This window comes from Medicago sativa, chromosome 8, assembly GCF_051527215.1.
Source record: "Medicago sativa cultivar Bolivia chromosome 8, Bolivia_mono, whole genome shotgun sequence".
In the NCBI taxonomy this organism is placed as follows: Eukaryota; Viridiplantae; Streptophyta; class Magnoliopsida; order Fabales; family Fabaceae; genus Medicago; species Medicago sativa.
In genome coordinates, this window is record NC_140756.1 from 64,432,317 (window position 1) to 64,451,859 (window position 19,543).

At 33.0% G+C, this 19,543-nt stretch overlaps 2 protein-coding genes across 2 annotated transcripts; one reads left to right on the forward strand and one right to left on the reverse strand.

Moving 5' to 3' along the window:
• Positions 1-2,959: 2,959 nt before the first annotated feature.
• LOC146900480 (kinesin-like protein KIN-14E) lies at positions 2,960-12,277 on the forward strand. The gene is made up of 24 exons (XM_085738652.1): positions 2,960-3,107; positions 3,728-3,946; positions 4,113-4,185; positions 4,388-4,519; positions 4,591-4,829; positions 4,913-5,240; positions 6,038-6,137; positions 6,232-6,413; positions 6,516-6,631; positions 6,763-6,865; positions 7,367-7,519; positions 7,631-7,777; positions 7,861-8,064; positions 8,358-8,522; positions 8,606-8,653; positions 8,771-8,911; positions 8,989-9,183; positions 9,424-9,550; positions 9,631-9,833; positions 9,913-10,095; positions 10,324-10,419; positions 10,678-10,875; positions 11,112-11,383; positions 11,844-12,277. The coding sequence occupies exons 2-24, from the start codon at positions 3,789-3,791 to the stop codon at positions 12,043-12,045; spliced, it is 3,765 nt and encodes a 1,254-aa protein (XP_085594778.1). The 5' UTR covers positions 2,960-3,107; positions 3,728-3,788; the 3' UTR covers positions 12,046-12,277.
• A 901-nt stretch (positions 12,278-13,178) lies between these two features.
• LOC146900481 (subtilisin-like serine-protease S) lies at positions 13,179-18,998 on the reverse strand. Its single transcript, XM_085737715.1, has 11 exons — positions 18,623-18,998; positions 18,431-18,525; positions 18,005-18,102; positions 17,513-17,671; positions 16,575-16,686; positions 15,786-16,314; positions 15,342-15,436; positions 15,011-15,253; positions 14,671-14,785; positions 14,275-14,458; positions 13,179-13,947 (listed from the first exon to the last, which is right to left on the reverse strand). The coding sequence occupies exons 1-11, from the start codon at positions 18,719-18,721 to the stop codon at positions 13,409-13,411; spliced, it is 2,268 nt and encodes a 755-aa protein (XP_085593841.1). The 5' UTR covers positions 18,722-18,998; the 3' UTR covers positions 13,179-13,408.
• Between the last annotated feature and the right edge of the window lie 545 nt (positions 18,999-19,543).

Below are 19,543 nucleotides of genomic sequence, written 5' to 3' on the forward strand. Positions count from 1 at the left end.
GACATTGTATTTAACATTAAACTTTTGATGTTAAAGTATTGTTTTTCTTATTTTTAACATATTATAGTTAAATGTTGGATATATCATACAACTATTTTAGTGCATGTTTAATATCATGACGAGTTTATTAAAATTACAGTAAGCCATTGTAATTTAATAAAAGATAAACATTGTAAGTTTTTCAAAATCACAACGGTTCATTTCAACTTTGACAAATTCATTACGATGCAATGTGTACATTATTTTTTTTTGTCTGTTGAAGAAGTGAAAATATTCAACCAAAATTAGAAAGTGGACATTAATTTAGTCCCTTAGACTAATAGGTTGTGCCCCTCCAATGCCCTCTCTCCAAATTTTTATTAACAAAAACATTTTAAGTTTTAACATCAAAATAGGTTATAGATGATTTTGGAGTTGGATCCTCCCCAGTCCCCACCAGCACCCATTTCCAACAAAAAAGAATAGAATGAAAGGCGAGAGAAGGTGGGTGAAAAGTGAAAACGATGAATGATAAACATATAAAAAATAATTAAAATGTAGATATGTAGAAATGAGTTGCTATAGAAGGATGTTATGAAGTTTCGTAGGACATATTCCAGATCAGATAATTTTTTTTTTATACTTGCATGAACATTTTTTTTTCTTTTATACAAAAATGCATGGACATTTCACAACTTAAAAAAGAATAACATTAAATATATGGTTTGATCTCGACAAAATTACAAATTGTTAAGACCAAACTATCAATTTAGTTTATAAACTATCAACCTATTTAAAATTTAGTCCTTAAACTATGTAATATAATAAATAGTGTCTAATGTATATGAAAATTTAGTCCTTAAAAGGTCATAATTTTATAGACTTAGAGGCAAGAGGGCAGAGGCTCTAAATATATTTAATAAAAAAAGGTGTAAAACAAATTAACATGACAATCACTCTGAGAATGAAAATTGTTGGTAAAAGTAAGACGGCATAGAATACAGAATATAAAGACTGGGATTTTAAGTTTCAAAATTTGTCTTCTAAAGTTATTATGGGAGGATGTTTCAAAAAAAAAAAAAGTTATTATGGGAGGAGAGAATATGGATAAACACAAGGGACCCATAGATACATGCATGCATGTTGTAATGTCAAAATCCTAACTGGGGCCTCAACTTTTTGGAAGGAGCATGTTGGTACTGCCTTGTTAGTGCTGGCAATACAACCCTTCAGATGAGAAGTCACGTCTCACTTTGAAGGAACAAAAGGAGCTCAAAAGTCGTGGGTCCAATCTTATTAGCTACTTCAATTTATTTACACATACATCTTTTTTTATACAATTTATTTACACATACATATTACTTCTAATTTTTACATGCAATAGTAGAATAGTAGACATATGCTCGATAAAATAGATATTTGTGGGTTCTTAAGTTTGGGTACAATTGCAATGTCGATATTGTTAGGTTGTGTGATAAGGGTGTGCAACATGCGAATGTCTACCCTTGTTGCAATGGTGGTGAGTTTGAAAATATAAACCATTTATTATTACCTTGCACGGAGAGTAGAGTCGTGTGGTGTTCAATTAATTAATGGGAGAGGATTGAACCTTTAGTGCTGAACAACTTATGTTTCAGATAAATTCTCTAGAAGTTATTTAATTTTTTGTCGAAGGATAGTTGCCATGTGCTAACTACGATGATGTGGAGTTTGTGGTGGATCAGGAACCTTGTTGTTTGGGAGCATGAAGTGGAGCGACCAATTGAGATTGTTTATAGGGGCAAAATCTTGTCAAATGAATTTAGGACTACTCGATCCTGCCATAGGATTTATTAAATGTAATATTGATGTTGCTTTCTCATCTTTACACAACATAACATGAATTGGATTTTACCTGAGAGACCAAACATGTCTCTTTATCGGTGCTAAAACAATTTGGTTGCAACATGTTGTCCCGGTCAAAATCAATGAAGCTTTAGGGCTCCTTGTGACTTTAGAATGGATTGTGAAGTTGAGTTTCAATCAAATTATTTTTTCAATGGACTCGAACAAACAGCCTCAAGATAACATGAAAGTAGACGTTATTCTTGCTAAATGTAGATCCTCATTTGGGATTTTGTTACGATTTTCATGTGAAATTTTCTATGAAAAGCGGCTAATATGGTCTGTTATATCTTGCAAAGACGATCATTCAAATGTCAATTATCATGTTTATTAATTGAACACTTGATATTTAATGATATGAATTAGTTTTTCTCTTGTAAACAAAAGTCACACGAGCTATTAAAACTCAGCAATTTTTTTAAAAAATAATAATATTGAATATGAAGGAGAAATGGACGTGTTCTTATGTCCAAAAATATATTTGGAATTCAAAAAAATCGCATTAGGTTTTATTACCGTTTGGTTTTCCATTCCAACTAATAGAAAAACTCTTCCTTCTTAATTCAAATTCAAAAACTCAATTTTCAGTCTAATTTTTTTCCTCTTTCTTATCTTCATGTACTAAAATAATAAAACCAAACAGAAATTCATGCCAAATTCCAAATCTTAAACCTTCATTTTATTTTTAGTTTTTGTTTAACCAATTCCTTCATTCTTAGTTAATCACTAAAAAATTGTGAAAACATAATACATAGAATCTGTTTTGTTTGTCGATCGAAACATTATTCTCACGTCCCAATGCCACTTCAACGTGACTTTTAAGAAGTTGAAAATCCTAACATCAGCCTATACATGCGTTGTTCAACGTAATTCCAAACACGAGTAATTTTTTGAGCAAGAGTTTTAGCCACATTGAGATTCAAACCGGCTCGAAAAATTAATCTATCCAATTACGCGCAAAATATTCAGTTTAAACAATAAAAAAGTAATTTTGATAGTAAAAAGTAAAAATGAGTGAATTATTGATAATTTGAAAGTAAAGAAAGGGTTGTTTGGCATTTATAACGCACATGTGACTTTGTGTTTCTCTTCTCTCAACTCTCTTCCATTCAGCTCTTTCCTCGTTTCTCTCACTCTTCACAATTTTGGACTCATTCATCATTCTCTCAGATCTCCTTCTCTCTCCAAGACAACCTCTTTCCAGACAGACACCATTGTTGTCCTCTTCCATTTCTGTTTCAAAGGTTGGTTTTTTATTTTCATTTTCATTTGTTAGCTCTTAGTTTCTGTGACCATTTTATCTATCAATTTCACTGTCAATGCTCAACTGGGTCAGTGCTAATTTTCAAACTCATGTGCCTGTTAATGCTTGATTTTTGAAAGTTTCTGACTTTTTCCGATCTTACGCTTCCTTGTTTGATGTTTCAAGCATTTTGGTTTCTGGGTTTGTCTTTGTTTTGCTCTTCATCGTTTTTTTTTGTTGCTTATTTCACAAATTTGACTAATGGGATTTTTGTTTTCCTTCTATGCATTCATTTCCTTGTTTATTTGTTTGTTTTGTTTTGATGATTCTATTAGTTATGTTATGTTCATGTACTTCATTTGATTCATGTTTGCTTAGTGCCTATGTTTGAAGAGGTTTTTTTCAGTTTTCAATACAATTACACTAAATTATATAGCTCAAATGGTTAATGTGTTTCAGTCAATGACAAATTGATTTGATTGAGAATTCCTGAATTCAAACTTGGTCAAACCTTTACTAACCTCTTGGTCGAACTCTGGATTAACAGAGTTCATAAACGGGTCGCTTTTTAGTTTTTAAAATGTGTTGTTTGAACTTGTGTCTTGGATTTTTGTTATGCAGTGGAAGAAGTTGAAGGATAAAGCAATGCTAATATGTGATGTTAAGATAATCAGAAAGTAACATGATCATTGATAGGCCACCATCCATGGCTCAAAATCATATGACAAGCAGATCTTCTTTTAGCTCTAACAATGGCAATGAGAATACCAATGTGAACAACTATGCTGCTGCTAACAATGCTGATGACTATGATAGTGATAGCTCGAATTTGGCAACACCGTAAGTAATGAGTATCTTATCATTCTTTCTGTTAGCGATGTATTGTAAATTTTAAAATGATGACAATTTTAGTCTGAAAATCTTTATTTAGTAAAATCTCGTATTATTATGTGTATTTTTTGAATAATAGTAATTTTGAAAATCTTTATTTGTTTTGTTTTTGCAGCACACCGTCAACTCTGTCTATGACTGTTCCAGCAGAACTCGCTGGAGCTATACCCTTAATCGACAGATTTCAGGTTAGAAAGTTTATATTTTAATCTAGATAATGACTAGATATAAACTATGGTCTGTCTTAATAATTTCTTTTTTTCATTGTCAGTTATGTGTCTCATGGATCAGTTTTACTAATTACCTAAATCAATAGTGGATTTTAGGTCCTTGTTTTATGTGCATTAGCATTTGATATTGTCAATTTTCTGTTATAAATGTTTGTCATAGGTGGATGGATTTTTAAAGCTGATGCATAAACAAATTCAATCTGCTGGGAAACGTGGATTTTTTTCTAAAAGATCTTCAGATCCCCAAGCTCGTGAAAAATTTACATTCGAGGACATGCTGTCTTTTCAAAAGGTAATCAAATTCAAATTAAATACGGAAAATTCTTTTTAACCTACAAAGAGCTAACAAACTGAATCCTGTAGGATCCAATACCAACAGCGTTGCTTAAGATTAACGGTGATTTAGTAAGTCGAGCGACAAAGTTATTCCAGATAATTTTGAAGTATATTGGAGTTGATTCGTCTGATTGCGCAACTCCATTAAGCTTAGATGAACGAGTTGAGCTTGTCGGGAAACTATACAAGCAAAGTTTGAAACGCGCAGAACTCCGAGACGAGCTTTTTGTTCAGATATCAAAACAAACAAGAAATAACCCTGATAGGTATGTAGCTTTAATATTTAGTGTTGAGTGTCCTGTTTCATCTTTTCTTGGTATTTTCTTGATTTTTGTTGTCTTAAAAATAGGCAATACTTGATCAAATCATGGGAGCTTATGTATGCATGTGCATCCTCTATGTCTCCAAGTAAAGACATTGCCATTTATCTGTCAGAATACGTTCATAACATAGCACATAATGTTGCTACTGATTCTGAGATCCAAGCCCTTGCGTTAAATACGTTGAATGCTTTGAAGCGTTCTGTTAAGGCTGGTCCTAGACATATAATACCTGGGCGAGAAGAGATTGAAGCTTTGTTGACTGGGAGAAAGCTTACAACTATAGTGTTCTTCTTAGATGAGACTTTTGAAGAAATTACATATGATATGTCAACAACAGTTGCCGATGCTGTCGAGGTTCTTTCAAACTCTTATATCATATGCTTCTGTTTGGATTTGCATGCATTTATAACTAATGTAAATATATTCAAAATATTATGGAGATTGAAAATTCGAGTAAGTGAAATGTGAAATAGATAGGACTCAAGACTACAAATGAGTTCAATGAACATGATTAGGAGCAGTAAGAGAAGTCTCTTGACAAAATCTACTCAATGTAATGAAGGTTATCCATATGTATCCAATTTCAAAGTTCTACAAATTGAATAAGACTTGAGGCTTGAACTAAAAAAAGGGTATTAGTCACCATCATCATCACCACCACCACCACCATCATCATCATTATTATTAGACTTTCATAATTGCTATCTGTAGATACTAAAATCCAAGGATTTCAATACTAGTTTCTCCTGTAAATCTATTTGTACAAATCGTTATAAATATATAGAAATTATTTAGATTTGATTTGGTAATAGAACATTTTAGTTCGACAACCTTCCACTTTTTTTTAGGGGTTTACCCACTGTTCATGTTGGCCAACTTTATATTGTCAACCACATAAAATAGCACTGCTGTTTACCTCAATAGCCACCGTCCAGACATCGTTCTTTTATGTGGCTGCATGAAAATTGGCCCGTGTTGGTTAGATATTAAAATACTTTCTTGCAGTCCTCTCATCTGTAGGAGGAAATCTAAGTATGTGTTGAAAGAATGCTATTTTGTATTAGTTTGTATGCTTCTGTGTGAAGTTCTTGATACCATAATTTCTTTTGTGTATATATCTTTTTGTTGCTTACTCGACATGTTTACTCTAGGAACTTGCGGGGCTCATTAAACTGTCAACATACTCTAGCTTTAGTCTGTTTGAATGTCGTAAAGTTGTTACAAGTTCCAAATCACCTGATCCTGTGAATGGTATGCCATTTTCAATCTCCCCTCAATTGTTATGTGGCAGTTCTATATCCTAGCTTAATTTATTAGTCTAATGGTTTCTATTGTTGTTGCTCAGAGGAGTACATTGGATTAGATGATAACAAATATATTGGGGATCTCTTGACGGAATTTAGAGCAGCAAAAGATCGAAGTAAAGGAGAAATCTTGCACTGTAAACTGATATTCAAGAAAAAGTTATTTCGTGAGTCAGATGAAGCCGTGACAGATCCAATGTTTGTGCAGTTGTCCTATGTACAAGTATGAAAACTAACAAATGATTGAAAGCATATTTACTTTAACTTTGAAGCTGAAAATACCTTCAAGCTCATAGATTTGTTGATGTTGAATGCGTTGTTACAGATGCAACATGATTATATTTTGGGTAATTATCCTGTTGGAAAAGACGATGCTGCTCAGCTTTCTGCATTACAAATCTTGGCTGAGATTGGATTTGTTAGCACACCTGAATCATGCACGTAAGTCATTTACAATGTTCATTTTGCAAGTAAATATCTTGCAGCAATGTTTAGTGCTTTTTAAATTTTCTCCACGTGGGTGAAATTGTCAAATTCTATTTCTTATTACGTTTGTAATTTGTGCTTCTCAGCAACTGGAATTCACTTCTGGAGCGATTCCTTCCCAGACAAATTTCAATGACACGAGCAAAACGTGAATGGGAGTTTGATATTCTCTCTAGATATCGTTCATTGGTATGGGGAAAACCATGTGTGTGTGTGTGTGTCTATATATATATATATATATATATATATATATATATATATATATATATATATATATATATATATTACCTTTGATAAATAGCTGAGATAAAGCTGAGTTGTTAATTGTTTTTGTATATATGACTATGCACGGAATGAGTGTATTTATAATCGCAAGAATATATCTTAGGGAGGATCAATTAATTCCCTAATTCGTAGCAAGTTTTATTTACACAATAAGCACATGTTAAATGTATTTTCTAACTCCCGCAAAAAAGTTTTTTCCCTAATTACATTCCTTCATTGTTTATGTAATTTCTGTCTTTTTTTTTTTGGTCAGAATTTCTGACTTTTTTTACTTATGCGTTTCTTTAGAATTTGGAAAGTTGATATTTGCTTCTAGCATATGCTTTATAATTGATGAGTATGTACTTGCAAATTTCTTTTCTTTTATTTTCACTGATACAATGTTTTTTTTTTCTCTTCTCATAGGAGCATCAGACAAAAGATGATGCAAGACAACAATTTCTGCGTATATTGAGAGCACTCCCTTATGGGAATTCAGTTTTCTTCAACGTTCGCAAGATTGATGATCCTATTGGACTCTTGCCCGGACGAATAATAATTGGAATCAATAAAAGAGGGGTATGCATGATTCAGCATAAATATAAACTGATCAAGTTATATTATTATTTAATATTAAAAAAATGAACTATGCTTTTAATTGTGTGCTTTTTCTTAATCAATTGTCTATAGATTCATTTTTTTCGTCCAGTTCCTAAGGAATATTTGCACTCGGCTGAGTTGAGAGACATAATGCAATTTGGAAGCAGCAATTCAGCAGTCTTTTTCAAAATGCGAGTAGCAGGTGTTCTTCACATATTCCAGTTTGAAACCAAGCAGGTATAGCACCTTTCTTAACACCATACAAGCTCTCGAGTGTTTTGAAATTATTTTTACTCACTGGCATTGTGGCTTTGTTGTAGGGTGAAGAAATTTGTGTAGCTCTTCAGACACACATAAATGATGTAATGCTGCGCCGCTATTCGAAAGCACGATCTTCTAGTGGCGGTAGTTCTTTGAATGGAGATGCTTCTATCAATTCAAAGCCTCCTAATTTAGAATCGTATGAGAAGCGCATTCAAGATTTATCAAAACTTGTTGAAGAATCTCAAAGAAGTGCTGATCAAGTAAGTCTAAAGTTCTTCTAATGTATAATATAACGTGTTATGAAATTTGTGCATCAAACACCAAACTGAATAATTAATTATTTTATGCTTTGTTCTCTCAAAAAAAAAGTATTTTATGCTTTGTTACATGGTAGTATTTATTTGTTTAGCTTTGGCTTGTCAATGTTGAATTTTGGTACTGATTGTATTTTGCATACAATTAAGAGACTTGTTATGTTCATATCATATGTGATTGGGATGTCTAATTAATGTGTTTTAGTCGATTAGTTATAACTTTAAATTGTCTTGACTAGTTGCATAAAGATTTGAGTGAGAAGCAAGAAAAGGAAGTAAAAATGCAAGAACAATTGGAGGGTTTGAAGGAATCTTTAAAAGCTAATAAGCAAAATCTTGAAGCAGTTACAAGTGACTGTGAAAGACTTAGGTCACTATGCAATAAAAAAGATCAGGCGCTACAGGTAAAGTTCTTGACTCCATGAAATGAATCATATTTTATCTTTTAGTTACCAGTCTGTGTTAATAATCATATGCAATCTACCAGGTTATAGAGAGCAGTTCCAAAAAGGATCTCGTTGAAACAAACAACCAAGTAAGATATACCTACTGTATGAAACTATTATTCATGCTTACAATATCAATTATTTTATTATTATGGTTGTTGGTTGACTTTGGATTTATAAAATGCGGACTTCAATGGTATCAATAGGTGCTACAAAAGCTTAAATATGAGCTAAAACATTGTAAAGGTGAGCTGGATTCGGCTGAAGAAACTATCAAAACCTTGAGAAGTGAAAAGGCGATTTTGGAACAGAAGCTATCTGTGCTTGAGAAGAGGAATTCTGAAGAGGTAACACAGAAGATACAAATCATTATTCAAAATTATAAAACTATAAGATTAAGATAATGATGGTTTTTGTAATGCAGAGTAGTTCTCTTCAACGGAAGCTTGAGCAAGAACGCAAAGCTGTGAAGTCTGAAGTGTATGACCTTGAAAGAAAGATAGAAGGGTACAGACAAGAATTAATGGCTGCGAAGTCTATTATTTCAGTCAAGGACTCTGAATTGGCTGCATTGCAAAATAATTTCAAGGAACTGGAAGAACTGCGAGAAATGAAAGAGGTTTAAACTCTTATGTAACTTTTTACTTGTATAATGTTTTTTATATTCTCATTATTATTTCTTAGGGTTTATGTACAATAGTGTGTATATTAGATCCTGTAATTTGAGACTTATCTAGTCAATAATACTTGTATAATTCAGACCTAGAATAACACATGCCTTTTTCAATGTTTTATTTATTTTTCATTGTATTGTTAGTTTAAAAAACATATCAACTTTTTTGTCTGATTGTTTGTCCAGGATATTGATAGAAAGAATGAACAGACAGCTTCCATATTGAAGATGCAAAGGGCTCAACTAGCCGAAATGGAAGGTCTTTATAAAGAAGAACAAGTTTTAAGAAAACGTTATTTTAATGTAATAGAAGGTAATTGACCAGGTCTATTTGAATGTGTTGAAATATTTACATGCCTGATCTGTATTTAACCTTTCAACTTGTTTTATTAGACATGAAAGGCAAGATCAGGGTTTATTGTCGGTTAAGACCTATCAGTGAAAAAGAGGTTGCTGAGAAAGAAAGAGAAGCTGTTACTGCGGTAGATGAATTTACTGTTGAGTTTCTCTGGAAAGATGATAATCCAAAACAGTATATATATGATCGTGTTTTTGGTGGTGATGCAACTCAAGAAACTGTATTTGAGGATACAAGGGTAAGCCTTACTATGACATCTTATAGATCATAATTAAGCCTAAAACTCATTACTAATTTCGTCACAATTTATTCTGCAGTATTTGGTGCAATCTGCTGTTGATGGTTATAATGTGTGCATATTTGCTTACGGTCAAACTGGCTCTGGAAAGACATTCACAATCTATGGATCAGAAGACAACCCCGGTCTTACACCTCGTGCAATTGCTGAACTTTTCAGAATTTTAAGGAGAGATAGTAACAAGTATTCCTTTTCCTTGAAGGTAATATTTCTGAAATGGATAAGAATCAAATTTCATTTCTAGTCTCAGGTTGAAAATTTTCATGTCATTAGATCTAGTGGTTATATGCATAAAAATTCAATAGGTAAACGATTAAAGAATTTATTTTTTAGTCTCTAAATTGTGTGATTTTCACAACTACCAATCACAAGAGTTAAATAATACTCTGCTTATTATCCTGTGTTGACTTCTCTTGTGTTAACAATGCAGGCATACATGGTGGAATTATATCAAGATACCCTAATAGATCTTCTGTTACCTAAGAATGCAAAGCATTCTCGATTGGATATCAAGAAGGATTCAACGGTAATGATCCTTATGTCGTCATTGTGATTTCCCATTTGCAAATATTTTTGTTACTTGAGTGCAAACCATTTACCATTGGTCACGAAAAATGATTTAAAGATGTCCATCTGTTTGCTTAATTTTGACTAGTTGCTTAACATTCTTCACATATTACTTAACCATATTTTCGAGCAAGTGTTTAAGTAGTCTGTCAGATATTTCAAAATAAGTTCTAGACTCTTATTCATAACAGTTTCATTTTTAATTCATTGATGTTAGGGAATGGTCGTTGTGGAAAATGTGACAGTGATGTCAATTTCCACAATTGAAGAATTGAATTATATAATACAAAAGGGTTCTGAGCGACGACATATATCCGGGACACAAATGAATGAAGAAAGTTCAAGGTCTCATCTCATTCTTTCAATAGTAATTGAAAGTACCAACCTTCAAAGCCAGTCAGTTGCAAGGGGAAAGGTATTCTTTACAATTTTTTCCCTTTGATCTACATTGATATTATTGGTTTATCAATTTTTAAGACTTTTTAAATATATGTAAAGAAAGTGCCAAAAAACGAGTATATGATTATGTTAGCGTAAAATTTCTCTACATTGTTTAGCAACAATGTGGAGTATTGATTGTTTCTTGAGCTCAAGGTATTATCGCAATACTGTTACGTACATTAACTTATTTTATGTTGATTTAACTTGCAGCTGAGTTTTGTTGATCTTGCTGGTTCAGAAAGAGTGAAAAAGTCAGGTTCCATGGGTAGTCAACTCAAAGAAGCACAAAGTATCAACAAATCCTTATCAGCACTTGGAGATGTTATAAGTGCTTTATCTTCTGGTGGCCAACACACACCTTACAGGAATCACAAGTTAACTATGTTGATGAGTGATTCACTTGGTGGTAATGCCAAAACTCTCATGTTTGTCAATGTCTCTCCAATAGAATCAAGCTTGGATGAGACTCATAACTCTCTCACGTATGTTATTTGTTATGCTTATTTTCTTATTATTATTTTTTTAACTTGAAAAAGCTTAGGGTCTATTTGGTTTGAGAAAATGTTTATATTTTCATTTCCACTAGCTATCATCATTGTATAAATCTTTAAAATACGAACAAATTGAAAAACAAGATGACAGCTCTGTAATTAAACGTGAAACATAACATGGTAAAAAAAATAGTTTTCTGCTACCAAACACATACTTATTGTATGTTTGGGTATTGGGTTGGACGTGGATTTGGTAAAATCACGGCGACAATGTGATTTGGTTGAAGCTCCAAAGTGTAAGTATCTTTTGCCAAAATCGCGGCGGTTCAATGTGATTCTTACAATCCGACTATCAATCCAAACATACACTTAGCCCTTAGAAATTGTAGTAGTATGTTCCAGCTTAAATTCTCTCATGTTCTAACAGTCATTCCATTATACTTTTTTATAGGTACGCATCACGAGTAAGATCGATTGTGAACGACCCTAGCAAAAATGTTAGTTCAAAAGAAATTGCGCGATTAAAGAAGTTGGTTACATATTGGAAACAACAAGCTGGAAGAGCAATTGAGTATGAAGACTTAGAAGAAATTCAAGATGAACGACAAAATAAGGAGAGACCATCTAGTCATGGTAGCTCTAGCTCTAGGTAAATAAGAGTATTCAAACAGCCTCTAGTGCACTGGATTGACCATGTGCACAATATTCTTTTCTAAATGTACTGTCATCTATCAATTACCTTGATCAATCAGGCTGAGTATATTGTATTGTTTTGTTAGATGGATCTAAGATGTATAGTGGGATTTTGTATATATTATTAATTAACCCTTTTTACTCCTGCTGATATAAACACACACACACACACACATTATAATTCTAACTAAATATTCTGTTATTCAATTTGTCCCTGAAAGTAGTAACATTTTCACATATACCGTAGATGTCTCATTTTCCAAGACACTAGGAGTACAAAAAGGACATTGGTACAAGAAAGTTATTTTTGAAACTTAAGGACCAAAATTTAGTATTAACATAAAGTTGGTGGATTAAAAAAAAAAATCCTTAGATATTTTATGCAACAATGCAACCAAGGACTGCATGGAGAGTTTAAAATGTAATTCGCGTATACGAGATCGAGAAAATTTACTAAGGAATGTCCACAACCCTGGCTTGAGGCCATTAAAATAAAAACCTGGCTTGAGCTTCAACCTTTTTGCTAGATTTTTGAGCTATATGTCGACCAAAAAACAGACATTCATTTGTTTGTCGGGATATAATGTTACTGATTTGCAATATTTTTATTTTGGTTTTAAATAATCTAGCGATGGACTTACACACACACTAAACGTTAGAAATTGTGGAGTTGCATGTTCGAACCTGCTCCCCAACATATCAAATGTCTCTGCAACCTTTATATCATCTGACTTGCATTACTTACTTGGTAAGATATATTTTTTCCTTGTGACGACCTAAGTGTAATTAATCTAAATTTCTTTGAATTATTTAGCTTTTTTCTAATTGTTTTTTTTTAAATAAAAGGTTTGTAATTGGGTCTACAAATTTGCCAATGATTTGTAATTAGGTTTATTTCAAGAACCTAATTAGAAATTATTAATATATTTATGCAACTCTACAGTAATTAAACCAATTGAAAATGAAACATGTGATCCTTAAATTGTGTAACATTGTTGCCAAAATCCAATAGTTTATAATATAAATAAAAATGGGATTTAGACAAGTGTTTTTCATCTCAAAATACTGTATAATCAACCTTGCTGCAGAAAACTGACAAATAAAAACGAATTTCATAGTAATTTCATTGCATGACCTAAATACAAGATTTCTTTGGATTTATTTTAGGTAACTGTTACTTCTCCAATCATACACCTAACACAATTTTGGCATTGATATAATCTAATCTACATCATAATTTTTCAGTATGAATGATTTGTGATTGTTCTATTGATTATAATAACATACTCAAAGCCCTATATAGATATTTACAATCATTGTTATCTAACCAACCTTTACAACCAAAGGACTAGTAACTTGTAACCTTTTATTTGTCCATGACAAAAATCCAAATTTGTATCCTTTTGAAGGAGAAGTTACTTTGAAATTCACACTGAACTTGATTTTCTGACCAACTCTTGTGAACACTAACCGGTTCGGCACAACGGTGACATTAACACCAGGTGGAGAAGAAACTACAGAATTATATATAATTGTTGCTTTTCCAACATTAGTCACAACCCTTGTAACTGAAAAGTTGTCTTTGAGATTAGGAACTGAAATGGATGGATAGTTGAGGTTTGATGCAGTGGTGAGTTTGCTTTTACAAGTGCTGTTGTCTCTTGTAACAAGATGGAGTGATCTTTGATCATAACCAAGTGAACATAGGAATGTAATGAAATCTGTTGGCTCAGAATCATAGATTAGACCAGGATCAAGAACTCTTGCAGGGTTCAAAAACCCTGACCCATAATCAAATGCATTAGCCCTTTTTTGTTCCGGATCTACACTGATCGGTTTGTGGCGCTTATCTAGGATTGTAGCTGCAAAATAAAAAATTCACAATTAGTTTCTTGAGAGGAAATACATAATATATAATTCAATGACTGCGATTCTCTGCAATATCAAATATGGCAACAACTTTGGTTGAAAATCACAAGTGAATTGAAAGGTGTATGTATTTTGTTTTCTTTTTTGGTGATACAGTGGAGTGCTCACTGTCTAGATTAGTAGCAATCAAGGGTCAAATGAAATTTAATCCTATTATAAGGAGTTCTGTATCACTTTGTTTATTTAGATGAATAACTAATTAGATTTAGATAAATGTAGGTCTTGGAAAATGATAATAATATGAGTATGTAATGTAATACCGGTTGTCATGATGGCCGACTTGATAGCAGATGGAGACCACGAAGGATGAACAGCTTTGACTAAGGTTGCAATTCCAGTTACATGAGGACAAGCCATGGAAGTTCCTGACAGAATGTTGAACATGTTTCCAGCAACTGGAGACCATGCTGCAAGAATATTTAGTCCTGGAGCTGTGATATCAGGCTACATAACGAATATCAGTTTTACAGTTAGAGTTATGGTCATTTTACGACAGTCGTAAGAGGTTACAAGGTCAGACTTTAACTACTGAGCTGATACCTCATTAACTAATTCTCGGTAAAGTCCAACAAAGAAGTAAAAAAATCATGATCGATATTGTAAAGTAAGCTAAGATAGATTATGGTAATTCATTTGCATATAAATAAGAATTTCACCTTCAAAATCTCAGGGTTTAATGCATTAGGACCTCTAGAAGAAAATGCCGCTACACGCGGTGCAGATTGAGCTCCTATTACTGTCTTTGCTCTTAATATCTTTGTCATAGGTTTACTGTTCAACATATAACAGAATGTGAAGTTAGATTTTGGATAATAGCCCTAACAGTAAAAATTGGACCCTCCATAGCTGCAGTATAATGTTGCAGCTGTAGGCAGAATTATATTTAGAGAGAGAAATTTCTAAATCTAACGGGTCCCTACCTCTATAGTACCAAACTGTACTTGTAGAGGATTTAGGTCCATAAAAGTATAGTTAATTTGCAAACTATAAACAAACCGTGTAGTCTTGAGATAGGATAGAATCTTCTGTCCTTTTTTCTTTCCAACAATAGCTGAAGGGATCACAAATGGGATGGCAACATCTTGATCTGCCTCATCAATAAGTATCATGCCAACTCCACCTGCTTCTTTCACAATTTTGCTCTTTGCCACTTTTGATTCTGTTGAACGCTCTACATGTCTACAAACAAGAACCTTCCCTTTGGTCTTTGTTTTATTCATAGAACTCTCTAAACAGTAGCTACAAAACCAAATATAATATAAGTTTAAAAGGCATCATTTTGCAGTGATTTTTTTGTTAGTTCTAACTTTTAAGTACCTTGCTTCACCTGGATTGGTAAGGAGTGAAGTATCCGGAAAATGCTTCAGAAGCAGAAATTATCCTTGTGGAGGCATTCATTTCAAAGAGACTTAAACTTTCACCCTGATCCAATCACAGAAAAATAATAAGGTTCCTCATGGTGTGCAACAAATTACCTTAAAATAGGTTAGTTATGGTTTTAGTCTTTTAACATATTACCCTAAAGGCCTATTTGGATTGACTTATTTGAACTTATCTACGGACATAAGTACTTAAGCTGCTTTCTGCTATTTCCATAAGCTCTCTAAGAAAAATTATGAAAACAACTTATAGCTTACACAAAAACAATTTGATTTTATTTTGTCTTTTGTTATAGAAATAGCTTATACAAATGCACTTCTATGAGGCTCTTAATTAAGTTGTTTATCCAAACGGGGCCTAAAAGTGTAATTATGAAAGCACTTCAAATTACCGTGATTTTAGCACCATTTCCTAATATGATATCAGAAGTGAAATCCCTATCAGTTGAGCCAGCAGCAACAGTAAGCATCCAAGGTGCAAGGTTAGTAGCAGAACCAGGATTTCCTTCATTTCCAGCAGATGAAACAACAAGCACGCCGCGGTTTGCAGCATGAAATGACCCTATAGATATAGCATCATTGAAATAATCTCCCTGTGGTGATTGAGCACCAAGAGAAAGAGACAAAATGTGAACACCATCTCTTATAGCATCATCAAATGCAGCTAGCAAGTCCACATCATAGCAACCTGAATCCCAACATGTTTTGTACACAGCAATTCTAGCCATAGGTGCACCTCCCCTTGCACCTCCACTTGCTAGTCCTTTATAATTCATGTTTTGTACATATCTCCCTGCAGCTATTGAAGCTGTATGGCTACCATGTCCTGTGCTGTCCCTAGCTGATCTGAATGAGATTTTTGCATTTGACTCTTCCTCTGCTTCATATCCACTCTTATAGTATCTTGCTCCTATCACTTTCCTATTCCATAAATAAATCATCAACCAATGAAGGTGAAACAAATGGAAACCAGTGTTTTAAATAGAGGTCGCGGTTGTGTCACGACCTTTGATATTTTAGAGCAATGTGGCCTATGCAGGCTCAATCACGGTCGCGTTAACATAAAAAACCATTATGCTACAGTCAATATTGCGGTAGCAGACCTTTATTTAAAACCCTTCTGGAAACTAATTCATGTGAAGTCATGAAAGGAGTATTGAGGGCAACAGTTAACCACAAACCTGTTGCAAGTTGAGGCATTGAATGCTTCTCCTGATTGACAATGACCTTTCCACCCTTGTGGCACTGCAGGCATGTCGGTGTCACTGAAACTTGGAGATTCTGGCCAAATTCCTGGTGAATCATGGTTATTATTAACAGAACTCATTGTGATAAATTCATGTTTACTAACAAAATCCAACTAATTAACATTTTCAGCATGCAGTGCCTAAACCATTTTCCTCAATGTGATGTTTTCGATATTAAGTTTCATATCATGCAGTAATTTTACCAACAACAGAACAAGAAATGAATAAAAAAATATATTTAGAGTTCATTAGTAGGAATTTGAATGCCATAATGATGTAATTAAAATTCCATTTTTTTTTATTTGATGAACATCCACATGTTCCCTTTTACCAAGGTAGTCATGTCTGACATCTGTATCTATTAAACACCGACATAGACACCAGTCACGACACGACACTGATCATGACATGTAGACACCGGTAATAATTTATAAAAATGAAAGTGATTGAACATAAACACATGTGTCGTACACCAAATATGCCTTCGATCTTAAATGTCGGTGATATATATATTTGTACTAATTCAGTCCTCTTCAAGTGAATTTGTTTTTCACATGGTTCAAAGTAGGGGCCTCCCAAATTCCCAATGAAGAGTACCCTTAAATTCCAATTTTGGATTTTACCATTAGTCATACTACTTTCCTTAAACATGATAATGCTAAAGCTAAAGCAGAAAAAATAAAGTGATAGTTTTTCAGCTAGTGAAGTAATAAATGAGTGTGGAAGTGAAAATTCTTGTGAACCGATTAATAAATGCCACATCATGGAACAATAACTGAACTTGAGAATGAATGTGTTACTTTTTTCCATAGAAGTTATCAACTTTATCATAAAGGCTGAAACTTTACTTAAAATAGTACAAAGATACTCACCAGTATCAATGAAACCAATGATGATATTTTCTTGATTTTTAACTGAGTAGCCAAGTGTTTCCATGGTTTGATCATCCAAAAGTCCCATGAAATCCCATGAATGAGTTGTATGCAGCTTTCTTTTAGAATTTGGAAAAACAGAAACCACTCCTGCCATTTCTGCTCAAATTTTTCAAGTTACAGAAGCCATTATATTCTTTCTAAATCAAACTAGTATAGTAGTAACTAGCAAAAATAAATACTACTACCTCCCTTAGTAACTAAATATAGGATTCTCTTGAGATATCTTTCAAATTTTTAACTGCATTAATTACTTTTTTACCACCATAATACTCCTTATTATATCACATATTTTTCTGCAATCATTAATAACACTATCAACTTTCTTAACTCTTGTGATTTAATCAATGTGGTCCTATATTTAGGGACATAGGTGGTAGTAAGGGACAAGGATTTAACCAGCATTAAAAACAGAAAAACAACTAAACTTACTAGAAATTTTGGAAGCTTGTTCATCAGTGAGCTTAGCTGCAAAGCCTCTGAAACCATGTCTATAGCTATAAATATGAGAAGCTTGTGCTTCTTCAATGCTGTCAAAAACATTCAAAACATAAAAATGAAAAAACAAAATCACTTTAATCTCCAACAATAGTATATTAATAAATCAACTACAGCTGAAAACACCTGCAGAATTTGTAAATAAAATCCAAAATTGCTATTCATAGTAACCTCAGCAACACTGACACTTGTGATTGAAAGCGTGTTCGGTGTGCGACACTGACACGAGACTACTGATACATGTGATTACATTCATTTAATTCATTTTTTCAAATTTTTACCGGTGTTGACGTGTTCATGTCAGTGTCATAGTGTCATATCGAGTGTCTGTGTCAGTGCTTCATAGATAATATCTCTAACCTTCCACTATGAACGGAGGCAAGAATTTGATGATCTTCATTCAAAATATCACCTGGGTATTCCAAACTTTTGCTTCCCATGTAAACAACATAAACCTGAAATTCAATCAAGATTTCAAAACTGTGATTCACAAACTCAAAATCAAAACCAAAACCAAAAAAGCAATAAAAAAGACACTAGTTTTGAATTTACCTTGGTAGAAAAGCAAAAGCTAACTTTTGCAACAAGCACAAAAAGAAACAAGAGAGAAAACAAGACACTGTTCATAGGATAACCAGAAGAAGAAGACATTGTTAAAGTTTCAAACTTTTTAGTGTATATGACAAACTAGAACAAAGTTCTATATAAATAAAGAAAAGGGTATAGAAAATTTTCAACTTTAAAAAAATTCTGATAATGAAAAATAAAAATGAAATATTTTTAAGGTAAAAAGTGAAGGGTAAGAATCATGGTTGAGGTGTCATGTGTTTAAGATTCAACAAGGTTGTTATATAACAAAAAAAAAAAACAGTGATGGTTGTAATGAGAGAACATGGAGCAGTAGTGGCAGAAAAGGAGCTGAATGGTTGAAGCACTAGTGGTTAAATTGGTGAATTATATAATGACTATGAGAGAGAGAGAGAGAAAGAGATAGATATAGAGAGAGAGAAAGAGATAGAGAGTGGTGGTTTTGTTTTGTAACAATTTTGGTGGGTCCATTTAAAATGTGAATATGGGCCCTCATATTGAGGAGACTGTTGGAAGTAATGTGATTAACACTCAAGATTAGTGGAGGATTAGCTAGCATAAAGCATGTGACCTTACTTATGTTTTGATTAATGGAAATCAGAATCTAATTATGATTTAAGAAATTAGTTGTTGATGTTGTGAAGTTTGTCAGTAGATGATAGTTCAATTTATAATTGAGTGGCAATCCCCAAATTCTGTGGGTGAATTAATGATCATTGATTTAAGAAATGAATCTAAATTATTGGTTAGTTATGTATCAATCAATACTAGTATATTTTTTTTGAAGAATCAATACTAGTATATTGAAATGTTGGATTTGTGATTTTCGGATATCACATAGTAGCTGTCTAAACCAGAAAGAGACAAATTCATCATCATCCATCG

Excerpts from the sequence above, each read along its gene's own strand:
- LOC146900480 (XM_085738652.1), top strand. The coding sequence starts at position 3,789 with ATGATCATTGATAGGCCACCATCCATGGCTCAAAATCATATGACAAGC. Across the intron at positions 6,866-7,366 it reads TCTCTAGATATCGTTCATTG|GAGCATCAGACAAAAGATGA; the intron begins GTATGGGGAAAA and ends CTCTTCTCATAG. Across the intron at positions 7,520-7,630 it reads TTGGAATCAATAAAAGAGGG|ATTCATTTTTTTCGTCCAGT; the intron begins GTATGCATGATT and ends AATTGTCTATAG.
- LOC146900481 (XM_085737715.1), bottom strand. The coding sequence starts at position 18,721 with ATGTCTTCTTCTTCTGGTTATCCTATGAACAGTGTCTTGTTTTCTCTC. Across the intron at positions 16,315-16,574 it reads AATGCCTCAACTTGCAACAG|GAAAGTGATAGGAGCAAGAT; the intron begins GTTTGTGGTTAA and ends TTTATGGAATAG. Across the intron at positions 15,437-15,785 it reads GAAATGGTGCTAAAATCACG|GGTGAAAGTTTAAGTCTCTT; the intron begins GTAATTTGAAGT and ends TGATTGGATCAG.